Below are 27,143 nucleotides of genomic sequence, written 5' to 3'. Positions count from 1 at the left end.
ACTTTACCTGGCAGTGAAATACATATTCTGGGGTAGTTTTTTTGTATTTCATATTCCATACAAGGGCCACACCATCAGGTTCATGAGGAGCATCTTCATTGTTATTATAGGAAGCCACGAGTAACTCTGGATACTGCTCATAAAAAGCAAGTAGAAAAAAATGCTATGTTAAGAACTGTTTTTACATTCTTAGTTATTCATTGTATTTATCAAATTATTCTGAAATACAAATACATAACACTTCGTAAAAAAAGAGATATCTCTAGAGTTATGCTTACTGGAATGTAACATTACCTTAAATTAGTTATTTAAAATGTTTTAATTAATTTAATTAATATATGTATTACAATTTTATCCAAAGGATTTGGTGAGCAATTGAAACTGGATTTTGGCATAAATAAAATCTTAAGTTTTAAATATAAATAATGTTCCAATAATTTCTTCTACAGTTTACATAAGACAAAATGAATAAAAAAACATTGGATCATCTATTATTATTTTATTTATTTAAAAAAAATTTTTTATTAAATTATCTGTGTACATATTTTAACATTGCCCCCATCTATTATTATTTTAAATGATATATATTGATTTAATTACACAAAATTTCCATGGTTAAAATAAAAGGTTAAAAGCAAAAAGCCAAAAACCACAACTCACAGATACAGACAACTCTATGGTGATTACCAGAAGGAAAGGGGATGGGGAGAGGTAGGAAAGGGTGATGGAAGGAGACTTGACTCTGGGTGGTCAACACACAAGCAATATATAGTTGACGTATTATAGAACTGTACACCTGAAACCCATACAATTTTATTAAGCAATGTCACCCCAATAAATTCAATAAATGTAAAAAAAAAAAATAAAGGAAGAAAAAACAAAAATGAATTAATAGCAACCAGTTTTATAATTTACCTGAGATGACCAATCCAAACAACTAACAACCCGATGCTTTGACCACCGTTCGTCAAAAAATTGTCGATTTAATGACAGCTTTGCACCTGCTTGAATCTCTCTATAGAAAAGACCAAATCCAGAAAAAGGTGGTGTTATAAATTCTTCCTCTTAATCTTAAAGTAACTTATCATTGCTAAAGCCATAATTTTAGTGATTAAACATTACCCTTCTTTGTCTTCCAAATCTCTGCCACTGTAGTCAAAGAAGATGTTAATCTGCTCGGAAAGAGCTCTTTCTACAATTCTCGTGGAATGGTCAAAGAAACTTAAAAACTCTTCAGTGTGCAAGATTTGTTGCTTTTCTTCTTCAGTCAGCTCATGAGGGGGAGCTGGAAAACAAATGTTTTTCTGAAGTCTGACTTGTGTGAGTCAAATCAGGTCAACTCACTATTATAGTTTGAATCAATGAATGCCACACATTCTTTTACAACCAGATGCACCTCTTTAATTTAGAGCATTTTATTCTACTTTCATATATAAACAATAAAGAGAATCTTATTAGGAATCAACAAAGTTTTTTAAAGTTAAATTCTTTAAAATACCTTTACTATCATTTTCCTCATCTTTTTTTAAAATTTTCTCTTCTTCAGGTTCAATAGGTGGTTTAGGAGTCACTGCATCATCTTCTTCTTCATCATCTGAGGAAAACAACACAGAACAAGAATTATTTTTATGAAAATAATAGATAATTTTTTTAGGTCATAGGCAGAAGGTATCACAACTCTTTACATAAAAGCAAAAGCAAATCACTGATAAGACAGAATAAATACAAATAATATGAATTTTGTCAACATAATTTTGAAGAAAGAATTATGTAGAACCTTTAGGTTTTTATACATACCTATGTGGCATCTTATCAACAGTCATTCCAAATTCTGTAGCTACAGAAACTGAAATAAGATATTTAAGCAACTAGGATGAATTCCTTAGGGAAATCTCTAAAAGCTTGCAAGCATTTATCATTCCAGACAGAACAACATGCAACTCCTACGTAGTTTTATGTAGCATGCTGACACATTAATGCTGTAGAATGAAGAAAATCAAATGTCGAAATAGCCTACAGAGCTGGCTGCTTACTTATGATCTGAAACCATCAGTGTCTAATGGGTCTTCATATGGCATAAAGACGGCTTACATTAACTCTCAGGTTGCTATTTGAGAGGCAGATTTTAAAGATAATAGCTATGAGACCACATTTTCTATTCTGTCATTTTAAATGCAAGTCTCATTACCACCGTTATATAATGTGGCAATAAGCACTTAATGTTTTCTTGAGTAAAAATATATATATTGAGATAATATACAATGCTTAGAAGATTTTTTTTTATTACTAAATCTATTCTTATATTCCCAAACCAGGAAATAACTTAAAATCACTTATTTTAAAATGTTATAGAATACACAGCTTTGCCTACTTCTCTTTCACTACATACTGAGATGGATTTTTATGGAGGAAACGCTTTTTTTTATTGTCTAAACAGATGTGTCATTTGTCTATGAGGGAGTAGCAGCAGGGATCTACAGCACAGTAGCACAGTACATCTCGAGTAATGAGAGCCTATTCAATAAGGGAATTTCCTTGTTAGTTATAGTCCTTCCCCTGACCCATGTTTGAAATTATCTAAAACACACATATATACAACGGACACAAAAGAATGGTCAAGGATGGGAACCAGCTGCCAAGTCATGGTCCCACAGCCAAGCCAGCTGACTAGATAGCAACAACCAGATGGCATTGCTGGGATTGTGTCTTTCTGCTACAAGGTGGCAATGGGATGGCATAACATTCTTCCGCTTGACTGCTTCCAATCCTGTCTCTTCCCAATGGCGAGCCCATGCAATTACCCGCACTCCAGGAGGCCTACAGATAAGCCTTTGCCCTGCAAACAAAACGCAGCTTGTAGGCCACACCAGCTGCTAAACCACACACATAGTGTTAGGTTTGGAGAGCTATGAAAATCTTTCTAACTCTACAGTATAAGCAATAAAAATATAACTGTAGCTGTAGGGAAGAAAGCTTTAAATGACACTGTATAATGCACAAAATGATACAACCTCCAACTTAATCAAAATGATAATGACGTATGCCAATCCTACATTACTTGAAATAGAGAGATTTTTACGTTCTGACAAGTTTACAGAACTAGGATAAATGGCACGAATGATTTCAATATATGCTCATACTTTTGAACCAAATGGTGAAGGTTAAAATTTTTCCTTTCAAGGGCCTCAATCAGCCACAAAGGAAAACAGTAATCACTGTCTTTTCAGCCAGCCCAACCGCATTTGTCAGCCCTTTCTCCGTCAATGCAGCCAGAGCAATCAACCTGCCAAACATTCAGAATGGAAAAACAATCTGAAAATACAGGGTATAATGCACCTGCCAGTGAAAATGGCCATTTCAAGAAAAGCTAGTGATCTCAGTGACCCCGCTGAGGAGGCGGTAGTGCAAAGGGGAAAGAACACGTAAAAGAATTCTTAGTGATCGCCACTCTCTTGCACATTGACACTTCCTTACAAAGCATGCCAATTACAGCTTTTGTGCTACTTAAAAAATGAAAGCTTTTTGGGGAACAATATAATCACATGGAGGAACAGAAAGACAGTACTCCTTTTTAGACGAGTTCTCATATACAACGGATTATTAATCTGAAAACAGTATAACTGGTAACAATTCTATACTGCTCAAACATTAGAATGAAATTTTACTATAAAGTCACCTGCAAGTATAATGTAATAAAATTACTTAATTACATTTAACTTAAAAGTTAACTTTCAGAATAATAGAATATTTACTTCAATTAAAAATTAAATCTGGGAATATACATACATACATACATATATATATATTTTTCCCCCCCATTTTTTGCTAATACTATCAATTATCCTAATCAATTTCATTAGTAGCATTCACTGAATGTAAACCTAAAATCAAAGATAGGGATTTTGAATCACCCTGGACAGGTCACTCTTGAGTACTGTGAATTATAAATTACAGCCTCCTGCCCACATCATATTCTCCTCCCTCAACTTTGTTGTATTATACGGCTTCTAAATACCATTTCCAATGACATGTGTCAAATTCCTGTCATAATGCATATGGTCAGTATTTTAGTGCTAAGTGACCTCATAATCTACATATTTAAAAGAAAAGATCTTGTTTATAGACACTCTTTTCCTTTTAAAATTTAAAATGTAGACGATGTTAGGCAGTGATCTGTATCTGCCTACTATATGGCACCTGCCATACCTATTTGCCTATATAGGTCATTTTAGTTATAGTTGAATAATAACTATTAACTATTTAAATACATGTTTTTTAGGATTTCATTTTAGAATGAACATATATAGCTCCCTTTACACATGGATTAAAAACTGATTTAAAAATTATGATAGATATTTAAACCCAAATTTCATTAAAATGATTAAGCTAAACGAACTTGAAGGAACATAAAAATAAATGATCTGCTATTCTTATAAAATGCAAAAACATAACATTTTCATTATAAAGCTGATTTTAATAATTACCTATAAACCAAATATTTGGCAAAAACACTTAACATCAGAAACATCCAACTAGGGAATGTTCCTCTAAAACAAAGATATTTCTCCTATTAAAAACTAATAACAATAGCTACTAAAAGACTATTAGCACGAGCAAAATATTACAATTGCAAAGATCTAAGCTAGTCTCTATTATACGATAAGCTTTAATATATATTTAAAACTGAAAGACTGCAATAGAGCAGGAAGACTGAAAAATGGGACTGCCATGTCACATCAATTTATTGATGAATATTCATTGCAATATGCTAAGTGGTTAACTCCATGCTTTCTCTGACAGGGAATCTAAGGTTATAAACTGAGCAGTAAAGAATGCATAAAAGTAGCAGTTACTTTTAAAATGACAAATCTCTTGTCAATGAATGCTAAGACTAGGTTTAATGAACCATTGAATTTTTACTTTGAGTTAACATCAAAATTGTGATGTATTTTGGTGAGATGGAAAGAAAAGCTGTTCTATAAATTAAACTGCACCTAGAAATAACACCAAAGAATGAAATTCCAGTTGTCGGAATCATCTGTTACAATGGAATAGGTTAATCAAAGTTAAATCATCTGTGAAATGGGTGGCTTTTGTTAAAACTGAAGGGTGTCTTCAGAGCAAGTTTTATCATCTGTATGTCATATTACATTTAAGAGACATCTAAATAAGAATAAGCCAAAAAGTATACTTAAAATATTACAACTCATTTACATAGGTAATATGCAAAGGTCCTAAAAAGTCCTCATTAAACATTTTATCTATCACTTACAAGGATTAATCCGTAATAGGAAGTGAAAAGCAAATCCCATCATTAGTATATTAATGCTGTATAGGAAATAAGTTTGTTTTCATTATGCTGGTGTCCCCTATTTTAAGACAGTTTAATATCCAATGACAAATATCGAATTTAAAAAGCAGGCTGATTATTCATGGTATGAAGGAAGTTGCCACTGAGTTTTAAAAATCAAGAAATTATCTGCATATAAAATATACATTAATGAACATCTTATAAATAACTTTATGAACATCTTTGAGAAAATAAGAATAGAAGAAAATTCTACAATCATTAATTTACAAATACAGATATGAATAATTTTCCTTTAATATTTTCAAAATAATCCTTTTCTGGATCAACATTGCTTTGAATTGCTTCACTTCAACCAATTTATCCATAATTTTATCGTCTTATAACTTACTCTTTAAGATCATTAAGAGAACTTATACTGTGACAAAGCTTCATGAATGCATCAGAGAATCCATTCCTTTTATTTTTTTAAACATCTAGAATAAGATGCAAAGTCACTGGTATTTTTTCTTTTTCTTTTTCTTTTTTTATTCTCACCCAAGGGTATATTTTTACTGATTTAGAGAGAGAGGAAAAGAGAGGACGAGACAGACAGACAGACAGACATCTATGTGAGAAACATCAACTGGTTGCCTTCCATACATGTCGTAACCTGGGAATTGAACCTGTAACCTTTTGTATACAGATGACGCTCCAACCAACTAAGCTACCAAGCCAGTACTCTACATGGTCTTTTTTATTTTATTTTTTAATATATTTTATTGATTTTTCAGAGAGGAAGAGAGAGGGATAGAGAGTTAGAAACATCAATGAGAGAGAATCATCAATCAGCTGCCTCTTGCACACTCCCCACCGGGGGTGTGCCCGCAACCAAGGTATCGAACCCGTAACCTTTCAGTCCGCAGGCCGATGCTCTATCCACTGAGCCAAACCAGTTCCGGCTACATGGTCTTTTTAATATAAAATTCAGATTTTATTTAGACAGTATTGGCATCATTTACATAGATTCTGTGAGCTGGGCTCTCATAAATATTACATTTTTCTGACACCATAATTTCAGATATGTTGATTAAAGTCTTTCAATCAATATTAAGAAAAAATTCCTTACTGATTCTGAGGGTTAAAACTAATTTATTAAATGTGCTATTTATTCCAGAATTTTTTAAAAATTTATTTTTGACAAGGGTAATATTAATATTAACCAGAGGCCCACAAATTTAGTCTACTTGGGAAATGTGGATTCCAGATGTTAAGATCATGCAATAAAAAATTAAAAGTTCTGCGAAACCAGTTAGGCCTCAGTTAACTTCCCTAGGCCTCTATCTAATGATTAGATTAGATAACCTTTAGGATAACTTCCTCTTTAAAAATCTGTTCCTAAAAACAGCAACAACAACAACAAAATCCATATTGAGAGGTGAATAAGAAAAAATGCCATTTTCAAAGAGAGTTATAAACTTCAAAAAGGTAAAGGCAGAAAGTAACTTTTCCAGGAGTGTATCTGTGGGCACCATGCTCCTGCCATGAGAAGCTTTTTACCTGCCGCGAATAAAATAGACTAAGGTCGCATGTTCCTAGTCAATTTCATTCACAGTAGGTGCTGTAAGGCAGCAAAGAACATCAGTTCAGAAACTGTGCCACCAACTTACAGAATAAACTTGAAAGCAAGAAGATGGCTAGCAAGGGAGAAAAGAAAAACAAGGCAAAATAAAAACTACTGCTTTTTAAAAGAATAGATCCAGCCATTTAAAAAAATGGGAGAAAGGTAAGAGTTAAATCTAAGACCAATTTTTATCTTCAATTTGGTAATTCAAATTACTTCTGCACTGATTACACTGCCTACCCAAGTTTAATTTACTGTCCGTTACACTCAAATTGTGATTCCTGCAATTTTATCTCATGGTGAGTTTTGGAATTTGTTACATAATTCTTCAATGGGAACCAGCCAGGCTAAGTTTGAGAACTACTGTTTAAAGCACATGTGTCAAACACAAGGCCCGCGGGCCAAATCCAGCCCGCCAGGCCTTGCAATGTGGCCCGCACCGCGCTGTCATCACTGCACTCCGCTGTCAGTTTATGACATTGTCAGTTTATGACTGTTCAGTAAACCATTCGGCCCGCGATTTAGGCTGGATTTTAGATTTTGGCCCCTTCTCTGATTGAGTTCGACACCCCTAGTTTAAAGCAATGGATAAGCACAAGTGCAGTTAAGCATAAAGTATTTTCATTATAAAACCTTAATTTCAGGCTTTTTTTCTTTCTCCTCTTTCTAGAAACTTACATAAACTGAGAAAAAAACTTAATGTAATAAACTTTGACATGAAAATAACTGTAACAATATAGAAAGAAAATTATCTCATTTTTATAAATAGTACCAAAGGCTAAGGATGGCCCATGGTATTGGGAAACATTTCTCACTCTCCTTCAGTTACTTACCTTAACCTGAAACTAAACACAACAACAATAAACAAAGAAAGGATAATCTAGTGTCTTTAATTATAGCATACACTCTTAAATTTGCAGAACCAATGAGTATTTATTAGGTTGCAAATGAATAAATATTGAACTTTGTAAAAATTTATACCTAAGTCTAGTCTTCACAGTGAAAATTTAAAGGTATGTCTGCATCAGTTGTGATTTTAAAACTGGGCTCAGTTCACCCATCTTGTCACTTACACCTTCTTTCAGTGAAGAAATATTATATTTAACTCAATGAAAGATCAAAGCTGTTTATTTATTAATAGAGGCCCGTTGCATGAAATTCATGTGTGTGTGTGTGTGTGTGTGTGTGTGTGTGTGTGTGTGTGTCCGTCCCTCAGTCCAGCCTGCACCCTCTCCAATCTGGGACATCCCTCTCACAATCCAGGACTACTGGCTCCCAACTGATCACCTGCCTGCCTGCCTGACTGCCCCTAATCGCTTCTGCCTGCCAGCCTGATCACTCCCTAACCACTCGCCTGCCAGCCTGATTGATGCTAACTGCTCCCCTAACTGCCCTCCCCTGCTGACCTGGTCACCCCTAACTGTCCTCCCCTGCAGGCCTGGTCACCCCCAACTGCCCTCCCCTGCTGGCATGATCCCCCACAACTGCTCTCTCCTGCTGGCCATCTTGTGTACACATGGGGCGGCCAACTTGTGTGTTGGAGTGATGGTCAATTTGCATGTTACTTCTTTATTATATAGTATTCTTAGATTAGAAGACCGGTGCATGAAAATTCATGCACTCGGGGGACTTCTTCAGTCCAGCCTGTGTCCTCTCGCAGCCTGGGAGCCTTTGGAGGATGTCCGACTGCCACAGATGCAAAAGAAGCTCCTGCCACTGCCACTGCACTTGCCAGGCGTGAGCCTGGATCAGGGCTTCTGGCTGAGAGGTGCTCCCCCCCGTGGGAGCACACTGACCACCAGGGGGCAGCTACTGTGTTAAGCCTCTGCTCCCTGGTGGTCAGTGTGCATCATGGTGACTGGCTGTTCGGCCATTCAGTTGATTTGTATATTAGCCTTTTATTATACGGGATAATCACTATAAAATAATATTATTCCGATGCATACACCAATAAATAAGTTAACTAAACCATGCTATTTTTTAATGAAGTATTTTTTAAACTACAGGTCTAAACCAATAAATTTAGTACATAATGCTCAACATTTTAAAAAATAAAATAGAGCCCTAGCTGGATTGGATCAGTAGATAGAGCGTCAGCCTACGGACCAAAGGGTTCCGGGTTCAATTCCTGTCAGGGGCACGTACGGTACCTCAGCTGCAAACTCCTCCCTGGCTCAGGCTCTGGTTGGGACTGGTGCAGGAGGCAACCAATCAGTGTGTGTCTCTTACATGGATATTTCTCTCTGTCTTTCTCTCTCTCTTCCACTCTCTCTAAAATAATGGAAAAACATCCTCAGATGAAGATTAAAATAAATAAATAAATAAATAAATAAATAAACAAACAAATAAAATGAAATAGAAAAGGGAGGTGCTATTTCATAAAACTTGTATCAGTTAATCATGTATATTTCTGTGTATAGTGGATTATAATATTAATTGAAGTTTTTACCATAGATTAACTATCATAAAAACATGAAAATGCTGCTACAGTGGCAGCATAAGAGGGAAAACACATCTTGGAGTCAGTCAGACTTGATTTAGAATCTGAGCTACTGGCAATGTGAACCTTGATAAATTACCTCTTTCAGCTTAAGTTTCTTCATAAGCAAACAGAACCATTACTTAACTCTAAGGGTTTTGGTGAGAAAATTAAAGGTAATATAAAGTGCCTCACACTATACCTGATATATAGTGGGCACTCTTTGCTGTTGAAACTTTCCATAATCAGCCCTAGCCAGTTTGGCTCAGTGGACTGAGCAGCAGCCTGTAGACTGAAGGGTCTCAGATTTGATTCTAGTCAAGGGCACATGCCGGGGTTGGGAGCTCAATCCCCAGTGGGGACATGCTAATTAACCATATATATATTATATGTACCCTGTTTCCCCGAAAATAAGACAGTGTCCTATATTAATTTTCGCTCCCAAAGATGTGCTAGGTCTTATTTTCAGGGGATTTCTTATTTTTCCATGAAGAAGAATGCGGTACACATTTATTGTTAAATGAAAACAAAGGAAATTTATTATCTGTATACGGTACGGTAGTACGGAAGTTGTCAACACAAACCAGACAAACTGTGAATCCTACAGTATCAAGAATTTACTCATTTATTCAATGACAATCATGTCATCATCTTCTGGAACATCATCATAACAATCCAATTCCTAAATTTCCTGGTGAATTTCTTGTGACTCCATTTCTTTCAGAATCAGTGCACCAAATCTCTCATGTTTAGCCTGGGGGGGAGGCCTTATTTTTGGGGGGATGCCTTATATTTCACTCAGAAGGAAACCTGTAAGTAGGTCTTATTTTCGGAGTATGTCTTATTTTCAGGGAAACACAGTAGCTTATACTTTATTAACTTTTAATAGAGTTTTAAAAGAAAGTTTTCAAACTCTAAAAAACAAATACATAAATATATAATGCATTAGTTTTATGATGTTTCCGCTTAAGAAAATATGCCAAAAAATTAAAACAAAAAACCACGGGGGGGGGGGGGGGAATCCACTTATTAAAAAATAAGGCAAGGGGGGGGGAATTAATGACAATCATATTAAGGATAGATATTCACCTTCTTTGGGTTGAGCCATAACTGGAGTCTGCGTTTCCTTTGTATATGTCACGATTTCTCGAGGAGGAAAGTCAACTTGTGTAATTTTAGCCATTCCAAGTTTGATAGGTCCTCGTCTAAATAAAGTTAACACAAATATTTTAAAATACAATAAATGATACATTTAACTATATCAAACCATGTTATTTTAGAAAAGTAGGAATTAAACATTGTGTATCCAACACAGTGATTTAAATCCCTGATTTACTCAAGAAATTCTAAATGAACAATGAATTGGTTTTATCTTAACAAAAGAATTAGAAGGTAACAAAAACAAAAGATATTTCTGAATCATTCAAGGTATTTATTTTTTACTTTAAAAAGGCAAATAATTTATAGTTTCTTAGATTAAATGTGTGGGTAATAACAGAGTAAGAAGATGGGGTTTTTGTAGTGGTCTGCTTCATATGATTGATGATAAGAACTTTTTTTTTTTCTGCAAAGATATGAATCTGGACTGTTTTGAAAAATCAGATATATGAATCTCACTCAGACCACTTTTAGTTTCCTTCACCATTAGAAGACTTCACTTTAAAGACTGAAAAATAATTTTTAGTTCACAACCTTTTTTTCTACTTTGTAGAAATGGAGAATCATACAGTCCACTTAAATTTTAAAATGAAATATTTAAACTTAAATTGCTAATATCTTCATGGTACATACTGTCCTTAAATCATATACGTACAAACTACAGTGCAGATACTTTATACCTAAATTAAAGCAACAGATCTTTTGAATACCATAAAACTATTAAAGTCACTTCTACTTTAAATAGAGGGAAAACATTCTCTTTTGACAAACAGAAGAAAGTTGTGGCTGAGGAAAATGGACCAAATGAGAAATATCTCTGGGGGATCTTTTCTTAGTTATTATATTAGATGTTTACACTTTAAACCAAATAAAGTATGCATCCAAACTCGCCAAGAAGTTCTCAATTATGAAGCTGTTTTAAAAGGATATCTAACAAAGACATTGCTGTAACTTCCAGAATATCAAGCAGTATATCTGAATTATATATATCATTAATTTCTCTAAGCTCCTAAATGTGGGCCATAAGAAATTTTTAATGTGTTTTATACTTAAGGAATATATTAGCCTTAAAGAAAGAAAAAGAGCATAATCGAAGAATTAAATGAGAAATTTTAAATACATTTTGATAATCTAGTATTCTAAGAATAAAATTTGAAATAAGAAATATTATATTCTGATTTTCACGATGTGAACCATAAGAAAAATAAAGCACTCATGAGCACTCATCTGGGGAAAATGGTCAAGCCAACAACTATTAGGACAAGTACTAACTTGAGTACATATACAACTTAGTAGTTAAAAATCACAATATTAGAACAAACAAAATATTCTAAGATTTAAAGGTAGAATGATAGGGAGGTAAAACCTCACTTATCTAAAAAGCACTTTTCTAGAAAATAAGGAAGCATATGGGGGTGGGAGAGCCTCAGGGCAGCCAACAGAGAGGCCTTCTAGTTAATATATATAGTTTTCTCATCTGCAATTCAAGGTTTATTTATTCTTACTTTAGATAGAATTCCAAAGGTATTGGTCATTTGTGTGCTTTAGAAGATGCAAATTATCAAGGGAAAATAGCTCTCTCAGTCAGGCACAGTGACAGCAACTAACATTTATATTTTGCATTGGAGACTAGAATAAATGAGTGAATAAATGAACTAGTAAATAAATGAATAAACTAATAGCAGTCTGGGGCCATAGTATAGAGACCAATAGCTCTGTTCTTCTGAAAACATCACTGAATTTTAACATAGGAAAATAAATCAATATTTATAGTGAGTAACCCAGAAAAGGTTCAATCACATGTAGAATATGTATTAAAAGTCTGGGAACTTTGTAACACTTCTTTTAAAAACTTATATCGAAAATACAAAAGTAATAAAAGGAATCTGGACACTTAAATGGGCAGATTTAGGGTATCTAGGAAATCAGATACATAGAATATCTCTTTCATGAAATGACAGAGGATAAATGAGGTGTCACAATAAAATATAACACTTTTCCTAACTATATACTGAATATTACAAATTTAAGCAAAATAAAAATTTGGACAGTTTCACAAAGAATCAGATTAATTATAAAAAAGGAAAGGTAATAAATCTATTCAATACCCCAAATCGGAATCTGAGTGAAGCTGAAGAACTGATGGATCTGTATCCCAATGCAGCGTCCTAAATGGTTGTAGGACAACCATGAAGCATTAGCAGAAAAGGCCATAAGTTAGTCAAGCAAATATACTCTATGAATAGCTAAAGTACTGTTCACATTAAAAACCACATGTTCTGGTTAGTATGAAAAAACCACCAGGTATCACTGAACCCTAGTGCATGCAAGAAGCATAATACAGTTAAGGATGCAAACATACAACCTAAAATGTTAAAAGATGGTATTTTCAGATTAAGGCAAACTATTATTGCACAATAATGGATAAGAACAGCCAAGCATTCAACAACACAAATAATACATTAGTTTTGGATGTTAACAAGTGAGACTACAAAAATAGTTTTAAATTTAAGTTTCCTAATAAAAGAAATTAGTAAAAACATTTTAGTTAACATATTATAATCTTGCCCAAAACATTAAATGTGTGCAGGAAATTGTCATATTGGTAAAGGAAATGAGTCAACACATAAGCCTTTCCATAAGAAAGCCAAAGACTATTCCACTGGGATATAAAATAGCTAAAGTTTCCAAAATGTGACCCTTTTGTAATTTATGGGTTAAGCACTGCCTTGGGCTTACATGTCATCTACTTTAGAAAGCAGCTACAGATTTCTGTCTCTAGGAAAAAAATAGACTTTTCCCAGAACAAATATTTTTGTTCAAAGGATTTACCTAAACTAAAATTTTGGAGGTTATCCATCCTAAATAAATATTCAGTTGTGTTTTAAAGCCTTGCCTATTGGATATTTTCCACTTCAGTGAGATCTAATCATAATTAAAACAAAAGGTACTTTGTCACATTGGCATTCTCAAAGGTTAGCAATATATAAAATAATTATATACAGTACTGTATGATGCTCATAGTCCATATTAAAGAGTTAAGCACAATACATTCAGTGCTACCATTTTTGTCAAAATATTAGCATCTCATGTAAGTTATAATGTACAACTAAAATTGCTATAATATTCTATATAATAAAGAGGTAATATGCAAATTGACTGTCACTAACTACAACCAGGCCTGCAGCAGGGGGATTAGTAAGGGACAACCAAATGACTGGACAAGCAGGCTGCATGGGGGTGACCAGGCTGGCACGGGGGGTCGGGGGGCAATTAGGTGAGACCAGAACAGTTGGAGGAGACCAGGCTGGCAGGGGGGCAGTAAGAGGCAACCAGGCTGGCGGTAGGGGATGGGGGCAGTTAGAGGCAACCAGGCCAGCAGGGGGAGTACAGTTGGGGGTGACTAGGCTGGCAGGAAGGGCAATTGGGGGCAACCAGGCTGGCAGGGGGGGCAGTAAGGGGTGATCAGGCCTGTAGGGATGGGGCAATTAGGAGTGACCAGGGTGGCAGAGAGGGGGCATTTGGGGGTGACCTGGCTGGCAGCAGGGGGCAGTTAGGGGCGATCAGGCTGGCACGCAGAGGCAATGAGGGGCGATCAGGCCAGCAGGTGGGGCAGTTACGGGCAACCAGGCAGACAGGCAGGTGAGCGATTAGGAGCTAGTGGTCCAGGATTGTGAGAGGGATGTCCAATTGCCGGGCCTAAATTGGCAGTTGGACAACCCCTGAGAGGTCCCAGATTGGAGAGAGTACAGGCTGGGCTGAGGAGGACTTCCCCCTTCCCCCGCGCACGAATTTCATGCACCGGGCCTCTAAGTTAAATATTAAAAAATGATTTTTGTACTTTACTCGCCTAAACAATTATCAATAAAAACAATAAGTTGACTTGAACTAGAGGAATTCTTCATTTTGAAAGTATAAAGAAAGACTTAAACAGTATTGTTTATATGCAAAAGAAGAGGAAATCAGAGTGAAAATTTACTTTGTACAAAGTAATGAACAGCAAAAAACTAAAGCTTTGTTAAACCAGAAGGGGTTCTATGAGATGCTCTCCAAGGAATGTTCTGTCAAAGCCATTACATCATATGATAGATAGCTAGAGCTGTTACCAGTGACATAGAACTCCTTGTTGAGGATGTCATGTCAGTCTAATATCAAGTAAAACTTTGAAAGACTGTACAGAAAACAGACTAGACCGGCCACACATCGCATATGGGATTATTATATATTAAAGGTATCTGCAAACATATAAAGTAAAATTACAATATAATCCAAAAGCCTGAGAGATAAACTGATCGAGAATAGAACAAAGGAATTAAGAGGCATGATTCCCCAATAGAATAATTGCCATTACCTAAATTTTAGAGATAATTCTGTGATTGAGAAAGTGAACTAGAAACCTAATGAAATATAATTTCCTAATCTGAAAAGTTAGAGAAATACCAATTTTTTATAGCCTTTTATATTTATTCATGAATTACCATCAGCTCCAATAGAAATTTTTGACATTTAGAAATAGTGACATGTTTTGTTGTCATATTTGATAATGTCTAATATATCTCTTTCATCTCTTTGAATGTGCTAATCTTAGGCAGTTTTGGCTATCTCACACATCTTCATGCATTTTCCTGTGATATTTCTTCTTTTTCTCTTTATTCTTTCATTATTATCATGCCTGCTCAATTCGAGTTAATTCTGTTTCATTATTAGACACTATTCTTTTTCAAAGCCATTATATTTAAAAATGCTAATATTTTATTGGCAATAGTACCAATTAATAAACAATATCAATTACCTTTCCCCTATGTAATCTGGAGATGATTTAGTGGAAGTCTTAGTTTTCTACTCGTGTGTGTGTGTGTGTGTGTGTGTGTGTGCGTGCGTGCGTGTATATACATATATATGTACATATCTATATACACATATATATAATGAACATACTCAGCTCTCTTGAAAATTAATATTTAAAATGAGTTCAAAGGAGACAATGTATGTACTAAGATCAAAACAGTATGTACATCATCTCATTAAAAAAGAGAAAATTTGCCCTAGCCCGTTTGGCTCAGTGGACAGAGCTTCGGCCAGCAGACTGAAGGGTCGTAGAGTCATAGGTTCGATTCCGGTCTAGGGCACATGCCTGGGTAAGCTCAATCCACAGTAGGGGTCATGCAGGAGGCATCCAGTCAATGATTCTCTCTCTCCCTCTCCTTCTCTCTCTGAAATCAGTCAATCAAATAAATGAATGAATGAATGAATGAATGAATGAATTTCCCTCCCTGTTAACCTTAGAAAAACTAATTTTGTATTCATTCTCCAATAAGAACAAATACCCCTAAAGATATTTAAATACCTATTTTCTTGTTTTACAACTTATTAAAAATCTACACTTTAAACAGAAGTTAGCATACTATCATTAGAACTTTTCAATACAGTGAATAACATCCTTACTTTTTAAAAATTGAAGTACAATTGACAATAATATATGAGTTTCAGGTATACAACATAGTTTGCAACAGTGATATACCTTACAAAGTGATCATATGGTAAGTCTAGTATCACCTGTCATTATATAAAATTATTACCATATTACTAACACTATTCTCTAGCTGTATAACACATTCCTGTCATTTATTTTATAACTAGAAATTTGTACCTCTTATGCCCTTTCATCTTTTTCCCTCCACTTTTCCCCACTTCCTTATGGCAATCATCAGTTTGTTCTCTGTATTATGAGTTTATTTCTGTTTTGTTTGCTCAGTTGTTTTGTTTTTCAGATTCCACATGCAAGTGAAATCATATTTATCGTCCTCTCTCTGACTTATTTCACTTAGCATAATAGCCTCTAAGCCCATCCATGTTGGCACAAATGGTAAGATGTCATTCTTTTTCATATATGAATACCAGGCCTTCTTTACCCATTTATTGGTGAACAATTAGACTGCTTTCATATTTTGGCTATTGTGAATAATGACACAATTATAATAAGAATGCATGTTCAAATTAATGTTTTCATTTTCTTCAGATAGATACCCAGGAGTGAAGTTGCTGGATCACATAGTAGCTCTATTTTTAGTTTTTTGAGGGATCTACACACTGTTTTCCGTAGTGGCTGCATCAATTTGCAATCCCACCAACAGTGCAAGGGCTCCCTTTTCTACATGTCCTCACCAGTACTTATTATGTATTGTCTTTCTGAGGTGACATCTCAGACAGTTTTGATTTGCATTTCTATTATGATTAATGATGTTGAGCATCTTTTCATGTGTCAGTTGGCTCATATCTGCTTTGGAGAAATATCTATTCAGGTCCTCTGCCCATTTTTTAGCTACATTGTTTTTTGATGTTGAGTTTATGAATTCTTTATATAATTTAGATATCAGACATATCATTTGTGAATATCTTCTCCCATAAATTAATGATGTAATCACTAAAATGTAAATATATTATATACACAAAAATAATATATAATATCAAATAAAGAAATTGAATAAATATAATTATTTTTTTATTTGGGGAAAATTTTTACTATGATAATGTTGAAGAAGGAAAAAAAGCCTTCACTTAAAAATACCACTTGCTTATCAACAAAAGAATACTAACATATTTGTATAAAAACACAGAAGTTTGAGTATTTAAAAAATTAATTCAGCCTTAAAGATAAATTTAGGCTAAATAATCTTTAATACATACTTTTTTTTTTTTTAAGGTAATAGTATTTCTAAAAAGAAAGCTTTGATTTTTCTTTGTTTTAAATATATTTTTATTGGTTTCAGAGAGAAAGGGAGAGGGAGAGATAGAAACATCAATGATGAGAGAGAGTCATTGATTGGCTGCCTCCTGCACACCCACCACTGGGGATGGAGCCCTGCAATCCAGACATGTGCTCTTGACCAGAATCGAATCTGGGACCCTTCAGTCCGCATGCCGATGCTCTATCCACTGAGCCAAACCAGCTTTGGCTATTTTTCTTAAATGAAAGGAGTTATGTCATTTACCTCCAATGACAGTATTGCTTTGATTTGCAATTTTGGTTCTATATACAGAACAGTTTTGGAAAGCACATTTCAAATTCAAACTGAACCTCTTGTGTCTTCTAATTATTAATGATAACCTGATTATTTAGGAATAATTAGTACCAAGTTTCAGATTATCTAACTCTCTTGCTCCTCTTTTTCTGGTCCTGTTTTTAGATACTCATTACTTCTTTGTAAATTCAATTAGAAGGGATCAGGTACAACAAAGATAAAACTTTTCAGTGTATTTATTTTTTTAAAGGTGTATTAAGAGATTCTCCTAAGAAGGACATGTAATTTCCTGGCCTAAAATAAGGATTCTAAATAAATATTTTTAACCTATGTTTAATCTCATTTCAGCTGTCACAAGAAGTAAAAAAGTATGATGTTATTAAAAACCTGCTATTATTGTGTGTGTGTGTGTGTGTATGTGTGTGTGTGTGACAGAAAAAGAAAAAAGAGGGAGAGGGGGAGAGGAGAGAGGGAGAGAAAGAATAATAATTTTCCCAACACAATTTTTGGAGCAACCATCAATGTGTTCTATGAGCATATTTATCTTTTAAGATTCCACATATAAGTGAGATTATATGATTATTTATCTCCCTCTGTCTTATTTTACTTAGCATGATGTCCTCAAGGCAGTGAAAAACTTAATGTTTTCTTATCAGTTATTCCTTATTCTTGATATTTTAGGCATTATTATTTTCTATCTTTATCAGAACTAGTGAATTAATAGAACAGAACTGGGCTATGTAATTGTACTGTTGAGATTTTCAATTACTGAATGGGAAATTAAGCACAACAGAAAGGTTTTATGCTATACTCCAGTCATATATTAAAGTTTGCGTAAACAGAAAACATTTAAATTAACACGTCTACTTTAATATAATTAGCATAAAATCTGTTAACTATTCAATATTAAATGAATCAAGTGTATAGTTGAAATATGATAAAAAAAAAATTTCCCTCAATTTACAATTTCTGTACCATTTAGATCTCAAAATATTAAGACAAACTTCAACATAACTATTTAGAGTCCCTCTAAAGCACCTGGGCACTAAATGTATTTTATTTTTTAAAATATTCAAAGAAAATTACTATACCTGGATCCCACTGGGCCATCTCCAGAGTCTTGGCTTCCAGCTTCACTTGGTGTGCTCACAGATTTGGAGGATGGAGACAACGGAGGAGGGACTAAATAGTGAAACAGACAGGTATCCGCTGTTACTACACGGAGAGGTTGCTCAGCTTATGACGTTTCAAAATTAATTTAACATGAAGTAATTAACAAAAAAGGAAAAATAATGGCAAACCAAAAAACAAAATACATGAATGAAAATGAACAGTAGAAAGAAGAGGAGAAAGACAAAGTTAACAATGCATGCTGACGATCATGCAATTTCTCTGGCAAAATGCATTTGGGCTTTATATCTTTTTAAAAGCAAGGTTACAGAAGGATGCATCTTCGTCTCAGCCAATACCAAATGTGGGCACTAATTTTCAAAGGAGAGCATTCCTCTCCCCTTTCTAATTTTCCACCTTGAAGATCACCAGAGTATAAATAATACTTATAATTGCTGTCAATATCAAAACTCTAGAATATGCTTCAAAAGTTATTAACTCTGGTTTTCTGAGATTTATTTTTAAAGTTAATTTTTACTTAATACTTCTTTCTTTCAAAAACTTCCTAACCGATTTAACTTTCCCCCACCGAAAAATAAAAGCCAATTTAGAGAATGACTAGCTACAGGAATGACTCCTTTAAAATGTCCATTAGCTTCCAGCAATTTGGGTGAAAAGTGCAAACAGGCCATAAAACAGCATGCCTTCTGGACATGACGCATAACATAAAGTGATGCATGCAACTGAAACAAGGCAAGACTTATGGTAACTTCCTTACCCCAGTATTCAGAAAAAACTGAAGTGTACAGACAAAGATACAGACACCCAAAATGTTCTTAATCCCTTCTTATAAAAAAAATACACATTTTTCATAATATATAAAACAAAGAGCAAATGCTTTCCCCTAAACTGTCATTTATAACATCAAATACCAACAGTTGAGCGTGCATATTTCATGCTTTCACATTTGTAAACTTTTTGATTACCATTGCAGGGAGTATAAGAGGATCATCACTGCCATCTTCTGGTTAAATTTTACCACAATTGTCCCCAATCCCAAGTATCTTTTAAAAATAATTTTATGTTGAGCTGTAAGCCCTTCTTTTACTAGTCTACTGAAAAGAAGGTAAGTTCCCAGTTATATAGGAACTAAAGAAATATGTACTTAATTAAAAGTCTGTGTTTTTTAAAGTCACAGTCACTGAACCTTTAAAATTATGTTAAATGTTTATACATGCTGCAGTAGAAACAGTGGGTTTGCTAGTCTAACAAGTTTAGTATGACAAATTACATCTTAAACATAGGTGCACAACTGAACACCTTATTTTTTCAGTGGCAAATTCTATTGGTAACCAGTAAGATTAAAAGGGGGAAAATCATAGCTAGAATGTTTCCTGAGATAGTAATGAACTATTACTTAAATTCCAAAGGACTTTAAACGCAAAATCAACTTTGTGATTAAATCTCTCAGAAACAATGATAAAACCAAATCACTTTCATATACAGGGTGTCCCCCAAAAATGTATGCAAACTTGATCAGCTGAATTTTGAAAACAAAATGTAGTTTAATAAACACTGCCTTTATTCAGTGTACATATACATTTTGGGTGGATACCCTATAGTTGGCATGCAGATGGCACTGTGCTAAGTGCTACATGTATGACTCAAAGTAAGTAAAAATTACTTGTATCTGAAATAAAAGAACATTAATATCTCTTAACTACTCTTATGTTATATTTCTTTATCTTTTTGTCCATCTCTCACTATAAGACTTTCCTTATGATCTAAATAAAGAGCAATATCTAACAGTGGTTTGCCACTATAAGCACAAGTACATGTTTATTAAGTCATAATGGGGCAATATAATGTTTTGATATTAGAGGTGTTCAAAGGAGAAAGTTTATATTCTTTTTTTAAAATATATTTTTATTGATTTTTTTTTTACAGAGAGAAGGAGAGAGGGATAGAGAGCTAGAAACGTCGATGAGAGAGAAACATCGACCAGCCGCCTCCTGCACACCCTCCACCGAGGATGAGCCCGCAACCAATGTACATGCCCTTGACCAGAATCGAACCCGGGACCTTTCAGTCCGCAGACCAACGCTCTACCACTGAGCCAAACCGGTTTCGGCAGAAAGTTTATATTCTTTAAATTATACTTAACTTTGTGCTTAGAAAAATAATTTTTCTAAGTAATGTATTAGAAAGATTAGAAGAAAATAGTAATATTCCTCTCCATGTAATTATTTGTGATGAACTATAAAATTCTTTTTCAATGTAATATGTTATTTCCCCTTTCTAGTGACTTCAAGTATCAATCAATCCACTCAATAAGTTTAATAGTATCTTTCTTGGTTAAGACTACATTTAAAATATATATAGAGCCGAAACCGGTTTGGCTCAGTGGATAGAGAGATGGCCTGTAGACTGAAGGGTCCTGGGTTCGATTCCGGTCAAAGGCATGTACATTGGTTGCGGACACATCCCCAGTGGGGGGTGTGCAGGAGGCAGCTGATCGATGTTCTCTCTCATTGATGTTTCTAGCTATCTATCCCTCTCTCTTCCTCTCTGTAAAAAAATCAATAAAATATATTTAAATATATATATATATATATATATATATATATATATATATATAGAGAGAGAGAGAGAGAGAGAGAGAGAGAGAGAGAGAAACAGATATATAGATAGAGAGAGAGAGAGAGAGAGAGAGAGAGAGAGAGAGAGAGAGAGAGAGAAACCAAGATGGCGGCATAGGTAAACACTTGAACTTGCTGCCTCACACAACCACTTCAAAATTACAACTAAAAGACAAAACGGACATCATCCAGAACCACAGGAAGGCTGGCTGAGTGGAAAAGCACACTGAGACTCAGAGGAGGTGTGAAAGTAAATGCGGAGGGACGGAGGCAAGTGTGTGGAATGGGTTGGCAACTGAGGACATGGTTGTCTTTTTCAATCAGGAGGAAGACACAAGCTCCCGATTGCTCTGAGTGCCAGTTACGGGCAAGACTCTGGGGACCCAGACTCATACGGAGGAAACTGGCCCCAATCACCCTGATCACAACCTCCCTCAGCCGCTCCCACTCCCCAGCTAGCCAACCTCCGGCAGCCCCTTCCTCCAGCCTCAATTGGGACGGGGTGAGTTGGCATGGATCACAGGCCAAGCTGAGGGACCCCACCTGTGCACGAATTTGTGCATCAGGCCTCTAGTTCCCAAATAAAATACTAACAAAATCTAGCAATGTGTAAGAAAAATAGTATCTCAAAGCTACCGTAAGTTGGTTTTATTGCAAAATGTAAATATGCTTTTACATTAGAAAACATACCAATATAAATATATCATCATATATATTTAAAGGAAAACAAGGCATATTTTCATCTCCAAATATGAAGAGACCTATGAGGTTATGAAAATATTTTGGTGGCTTTAAAGAACATCCACAAATTCTATGTGAATGTCGGCTGGGCTTAGTGACTCTCTTGCAATGGACAGAATGTGGCAGCAACGATGCTGTGGGACTGCCAAGGGTACACCATAAAAAGGACAGCTTCCTCCTGGCTCTCTTCCTCTCTCAGATTGCTCACTCTGGGAGAGCCCAGCTGGCGTGCCGCAAGGATACTCAAACAGTTCTCTGGAGTGGCCCGCAGGGGGGTACTCAGCCCTCCCTTGCCAACACCAACTTGCCAGCCATGGGACTGAGCCATCTTGAAAGCAAATCCTCTAGCCCCAGTCAACACCACAGTTGACTACAACTCTAACATCTTGACTTCAACCCCATGAGAGTCCTGAGATAGAACCACTCAACTAAGCTACTATTAAATTCCTGGCTGACAAAAACTGAGAGATAATCAATATTTATTATTGTTCTGTGCGCTTAAAAAAAAAAAAAAAAAAAAAAAAAAAAAGCCAACCTGATTAAAAAAAAAAAAAAAGAAATAGAAAACTTAAATAGACTAAAATCATTAAAAACCTGAAACGGTGAAAACAAACAAACAAACAAACACAAAACTCCTGTTGTCCACCACCCCTGGGGGAATAAATTATAATCCCAGGCAGCTTTACAGTTCAATTTTATCAAATTTTTAAGGAACAGGCAATACCTATCCTTTACAAGTTGTTCTATAAAACAGCAAAAGGGAAAGCTGTACAATTTATTTTAAATGAGAATGGCCACTTAATATGGACAGTACGAGAATATTACAGCAAAGTCCTAAAACACACACATACACACACACACACACACACACACACACACACACACACCCTTATCTGCCACTCTTTGGAAGTGACTATTAGTAATTAAAGTGAAAAGTTAAGCATGTCTCATGCTTTTCTAACAGAAAATGCAGTTAGAGAAACCACACAGCATTATTTATGGAGGGAAAGCTCCCCTTTATAGAATGAGACACACAGTATAATGCATGTATGTATATGAAACATATACATATAGATATATGAAAATTTGAAAAATGTAAACACATATAGGACAGATCAAAAGGGTATATGTGAAAAATGCAAAAGTATTTAATGCAAGACTGGGAAGAAGAATGGAGATGAGATATAAGGGAGAAACACACACACATATGCACACAACTGAAGAATGATCTTTCAAGAACTGATGATGGAGGTGGGCAATAAATTAATAAATATGTGCAGGTGAATGCAGTTAAATGGATGTCTTACAAAGAACAGAAAAGGGGGGGAAATCCTATAGGAAACAAACAAAAGCCAAAGGCTCAGAAAAAAAAAAAAAAGAAAAAAAAAGATTATTCAAAGACTAAGCAACTAATAAACACCTTGGTATTTTTTTAAACAAGAAAAGAGTGTTCCGATTCATTTACTTTTAAAATCGCAATATGCAACATAAGCTTATTAAACATTAATATATTTCAATCTTCACACTCTACAATAAGAAAAAGGCAAATGAACTGAAAGAAATAACAATTAAGCAGACTATGAGAGAAACCAGCTTTTTCATCTTCAAACCTTTTAGAAATATCAGCTCTAAGGACTATTTTGTTGTAGTTTTGCAACAGGTATACAGCAGTTACTATCTTTGGTATTTGTTCCCTGGACTAGATGAATTCCGCCCACAAGTTAACCGTGAAATTTTAGGTCCCTAAAGGACAATGACCATGTCAAACTAAAATACCATGTAAAAGCACCCAGCTCAAAATTACTTTAAGTAAGCACGTAATGCTTTCTGATATGTAACTAGATTATCCTCCGTACCTCTTCTATTTCAGTCTTTTGGTCTATCACTGCTATCAAAACAAAGAACACAGAAAAAGAATGAGACTAAGTCAGATCACTGCCAAAAGGATGTACTAATATTCTTTTCCTTATTACCACTGAGAACAGAAGGCTATAAGCTTCTCCTTCCACTCCTATACTTGTGAATACTAATATACCTTTAGAATTTTGATTATCTACACCTCCATCTAACCTACAGCAAGAAATGTAGAATTAAAATAAAAAATCACAGTCATCTTTAAGGTTAATACAGTATGGCACAGAAAACTTGATCAACAAATACTTGTTGAAATAAATTACTGATTTAATGAGAAAAGTTAATTGGTGGTTCATTTATGTTAATAAACATAATTAACCTTGCAGCTCTCCTAACAAAATAACCATGTATTAGCACATCTGAAAAAAGGCAATTCCAAATAAAGAATGAGATCAATAATTTTTAAGATACACAAATAAGAAAAATATGCAAAATATATTGTCAACTCACTCATCTTGGGTACATCTGAGCTGAATGGAATGTATGTCTCTAATGAATGGATATATTCTTATCCTTACCAATGGGGGATTCTGGAGTTAGCCCCATGCTTTGAAGCAATGCTTCAGCTTCTCTTCTTTTTTTTTCAAGATCTGATTCTTCTTGCACAGGAGCAACTGCTTCCTTCTTCTGATCAGTCTAAAATTTTTAAGTTAAAAACTTAAGTTTATATATGGTACACACCATTTGTTTGCAAAACACATATTTTGAATAGACATTATACTAATAAAGTGAACACCATTCTCAACAGAGTTCTAGTAAGCAATCTTCAAATGGTATGTACTAACTTGATTCATTTTTTATATATAATCAAAGAGCTCCCACAAAAATTTTCCTAATAGGTAAATTCTAAAAGTACAGTCAACTTCTAATTATCTACAGTATTAAATTGCTATCCACAGTTAGGAATTGTGAAACTCTCCCCTGTGGCATAAAAACTTAGACATAAATACCACAATACTATGAAAAAAAATGGAGTTATTTAAAAGATAACAAATTTTAACTAAATGGACAATTTGATTTGTTGAAAACAAAACTTCTGTATGAAATACTCATTGTATTTATGCAACTTTATGTAAGGATATTTATAAAAATGCATATGGAGAAAAGCTTTACAGTTGTTTTTTTAACTATAGTTATTAACCTATATAAAAAAAGCCCAGCGATTGAATGGCAGAACAACCGGTCAATCAGTTGCTATGACGCAAATTGACTACCCGGGGGCAGACCTTCAACACAGGAGCTGACCCCTGGTGGTCAGTGTGCTCCCACAGTGGGAAGGCTGCTAGGATGACCCAGATGAGCAGTGCTCCCACAATGGGAGCAGCCACTCAGAGGGCGGGTTTACAGCTGCTCAGCTGACTAGGATGAGTGGCTGTTCCTGCTGCAGCTGCTTGGCTGACCGGGATGAGCAACGCTCCCACAGCGGGCCAATCCACACAGGCCACGCCCCCTCACCAGTGCACAAATCCTGTGCACCAGCCTCTAGGTCATGATAAAAATATGGCTGGGTTTGGTAAAATTCACTTTTGTATAGTTCAAAACATTTTTTAAATTAAGTTTTTGTCGAGTTTTATTTAAGACATTTATAATTTTAGCAAAATCTTCCAGTTAAACTAAAGAAATCTCTAAAGAAATCTCAATACTCTCAGATCATCCAAAACATTTCAAGTGAATATTAAGCCTTCTGGGAAAAGTTATATACAGTATTGTCCCCTTATCCACGGTTTTACTTTCCACGCTCTCAGCTACCTGTAGTTAATCTTGCTCTGAAAGTATTAAATGGAAAATTCTAGAAATGAGTAATTCGTACGTTTAAACTGCATGCTGTTCTGAATAGCATGATGAAATCTTGCTCTGTTGCACTCAGTTCAGCCTGAGATGTGAATCATCCCTTTTTCCCAGTGAATATGCTAATCACTTGTAAGTCACTTAGTAACAGTCTTGGCTATTAGATCAATTATCATGGTGTTGAAATGCTTGTGTTCAAGAAACTCTTATTTTATTTAATAACTAGAGGCCGGTGAATGAATTTGTGCATGGGTGGGGTTCCAAGGGGACTGGGGGTGGTGGTGCTAGGACATGACTGGCCCTCTGAGTGGGTGGTGGGATGCCCTTGCTGGCCCGGGATCCGGATCCATCCCACTGATGTTGGCACTGGTTGTCAGGAACCACCTGGCAGCCGTTTTTGTATTGTTTCTTCCTTGAGGAGCATCTAGGGAAAAGAAGTGGCTGTGGTGCCTGAGGCCGACTTCCAGGAGGCCAGTGGTGCTGTCGGGATCATGCCAGCGGCATTGGTCCATCAGTGTCTGGCCTGTTCTCTGGAGATTGGACCTGCAGGACTACTGAGGGAGTGAGTGACTGCTGCTGGGCTGGTGAGCTGCTGGGATGGGTCAGTCAGCTGAGCAGCACTCCCATGTGGGAATGCACTGACCACCAGGGGGCAGCTCCTGCATCAACTGGTCAACCAGTCATTCTGGTCATTTGGTCTTAACAGTTGCTTAGGCTTATATAAACTAGTGGCCTGGTACATGAAATTTGTGCAGGGGGTGTGTGTCACTCAGCCTGGCCTGTACCCTCTCCAATCTGGGACCCCTCAGGGGATGTCCAATTGCTGGTTTTGGTCAGATCTTGTGGGACCAGGCCTAAATCAGCAGTTGGACATCCCTCTCACAATCCGAGACCGCTAGCTCCTAACCAATCACCTGCCTGCCTGCCTGATTGCCCCTAACTACTTTGCCTGCCGGCCTGCTCACCCCCAACTGCCACCCCCTGCTGGCTTGATCATCCCCAGCTGTTCCCCCTGCAGACCTGTTCGCCCCCAACTGCCCCCCTGCTGGGTTGCTTGCCTCCAACTGCCATCCCTGCTAGCCTGATTGCCCCCAACTGCTGCCCTCCCCTGCTGACCTGATCACCCCTAACCACCTCTGCCTTAGCCATACTACCATGGCTTTGTCCAGAAGGACATCCGGAAGGTCTCCCAGTCTAATTAGCATATTATCCTTTTATTAGTATAGATGGGTGGCTGCTCTGGTCAGTTTGGTTCAGTGGCTAGCAGGGGTCCTCAAACTTTTTAAAGTGGGGGCCAGATCACGGTCCCTCAGAGAGCTGGAGGGCCGGACTATATGAACTACTAATTCCTACTGTAACACCTCGGCTGCGCTCACTGCCC

General features: G+C 35.8%; 1 protein-coding gene across 2 annotated transcripts in view; it reads right to left on the bottom strand.

Annotated features, from left to right (window-relative positions):
• Positions 1-27,143, bottom strand: part of DYNC1I2 (dynein cytoplasmic 1 intermediate chain 2) — a 47,040-nt gene that overhangs the window by 12,608 nt on the left and 7,289 nt on the right. For both annotated transcript variants that reach the window (XM_084892324.1, XM_084892323.1), the window contains 7 exons: positions 24,493-24,610; positions 18,662-18,752; positions 10,480-10,595; positions 1,499-1,594; positions 1,123-1,285; positions 916-1,015; positions 8-133 (listed from right to left, as the gene is read on the bottom strand). In XM_084892324.1, the coding sequence (XP_084748450.1) occupies positions 8-133; positions 916-1,015; positions 1,123-1,285; positions 1,499-1,594; positions 10,480-10,595; positions 18,662-18,752; positions 24,493-24,610 (810 nt within the window). The remainder of the gene's footprint in view (positions 1-7; positions 134-915; positions 1,016-1,122; positions 1,286-1,498; positions 1,595-10,479; positions 10,596-18,661; positions 18,753-24,492; positions 24,611-27,143) is intronic.

This window comes from Pipistrellus hanaki, assembly GCF_964339955.1.
Source record: "Pipistrellus hanaki genome assembly, chromosome: 8".
NCBI lineage: Eukaryota > Metazoa > Chordata > Mammalia > Chiroptera > Vespertilionidae > Pipistrellus > Pipistrellus hanaki.
The sequence above is the reverse complement of the archived record's forward strand: the minus strand, read 5'-3'. Positions and strand labels throughout refer to the sequence as shown.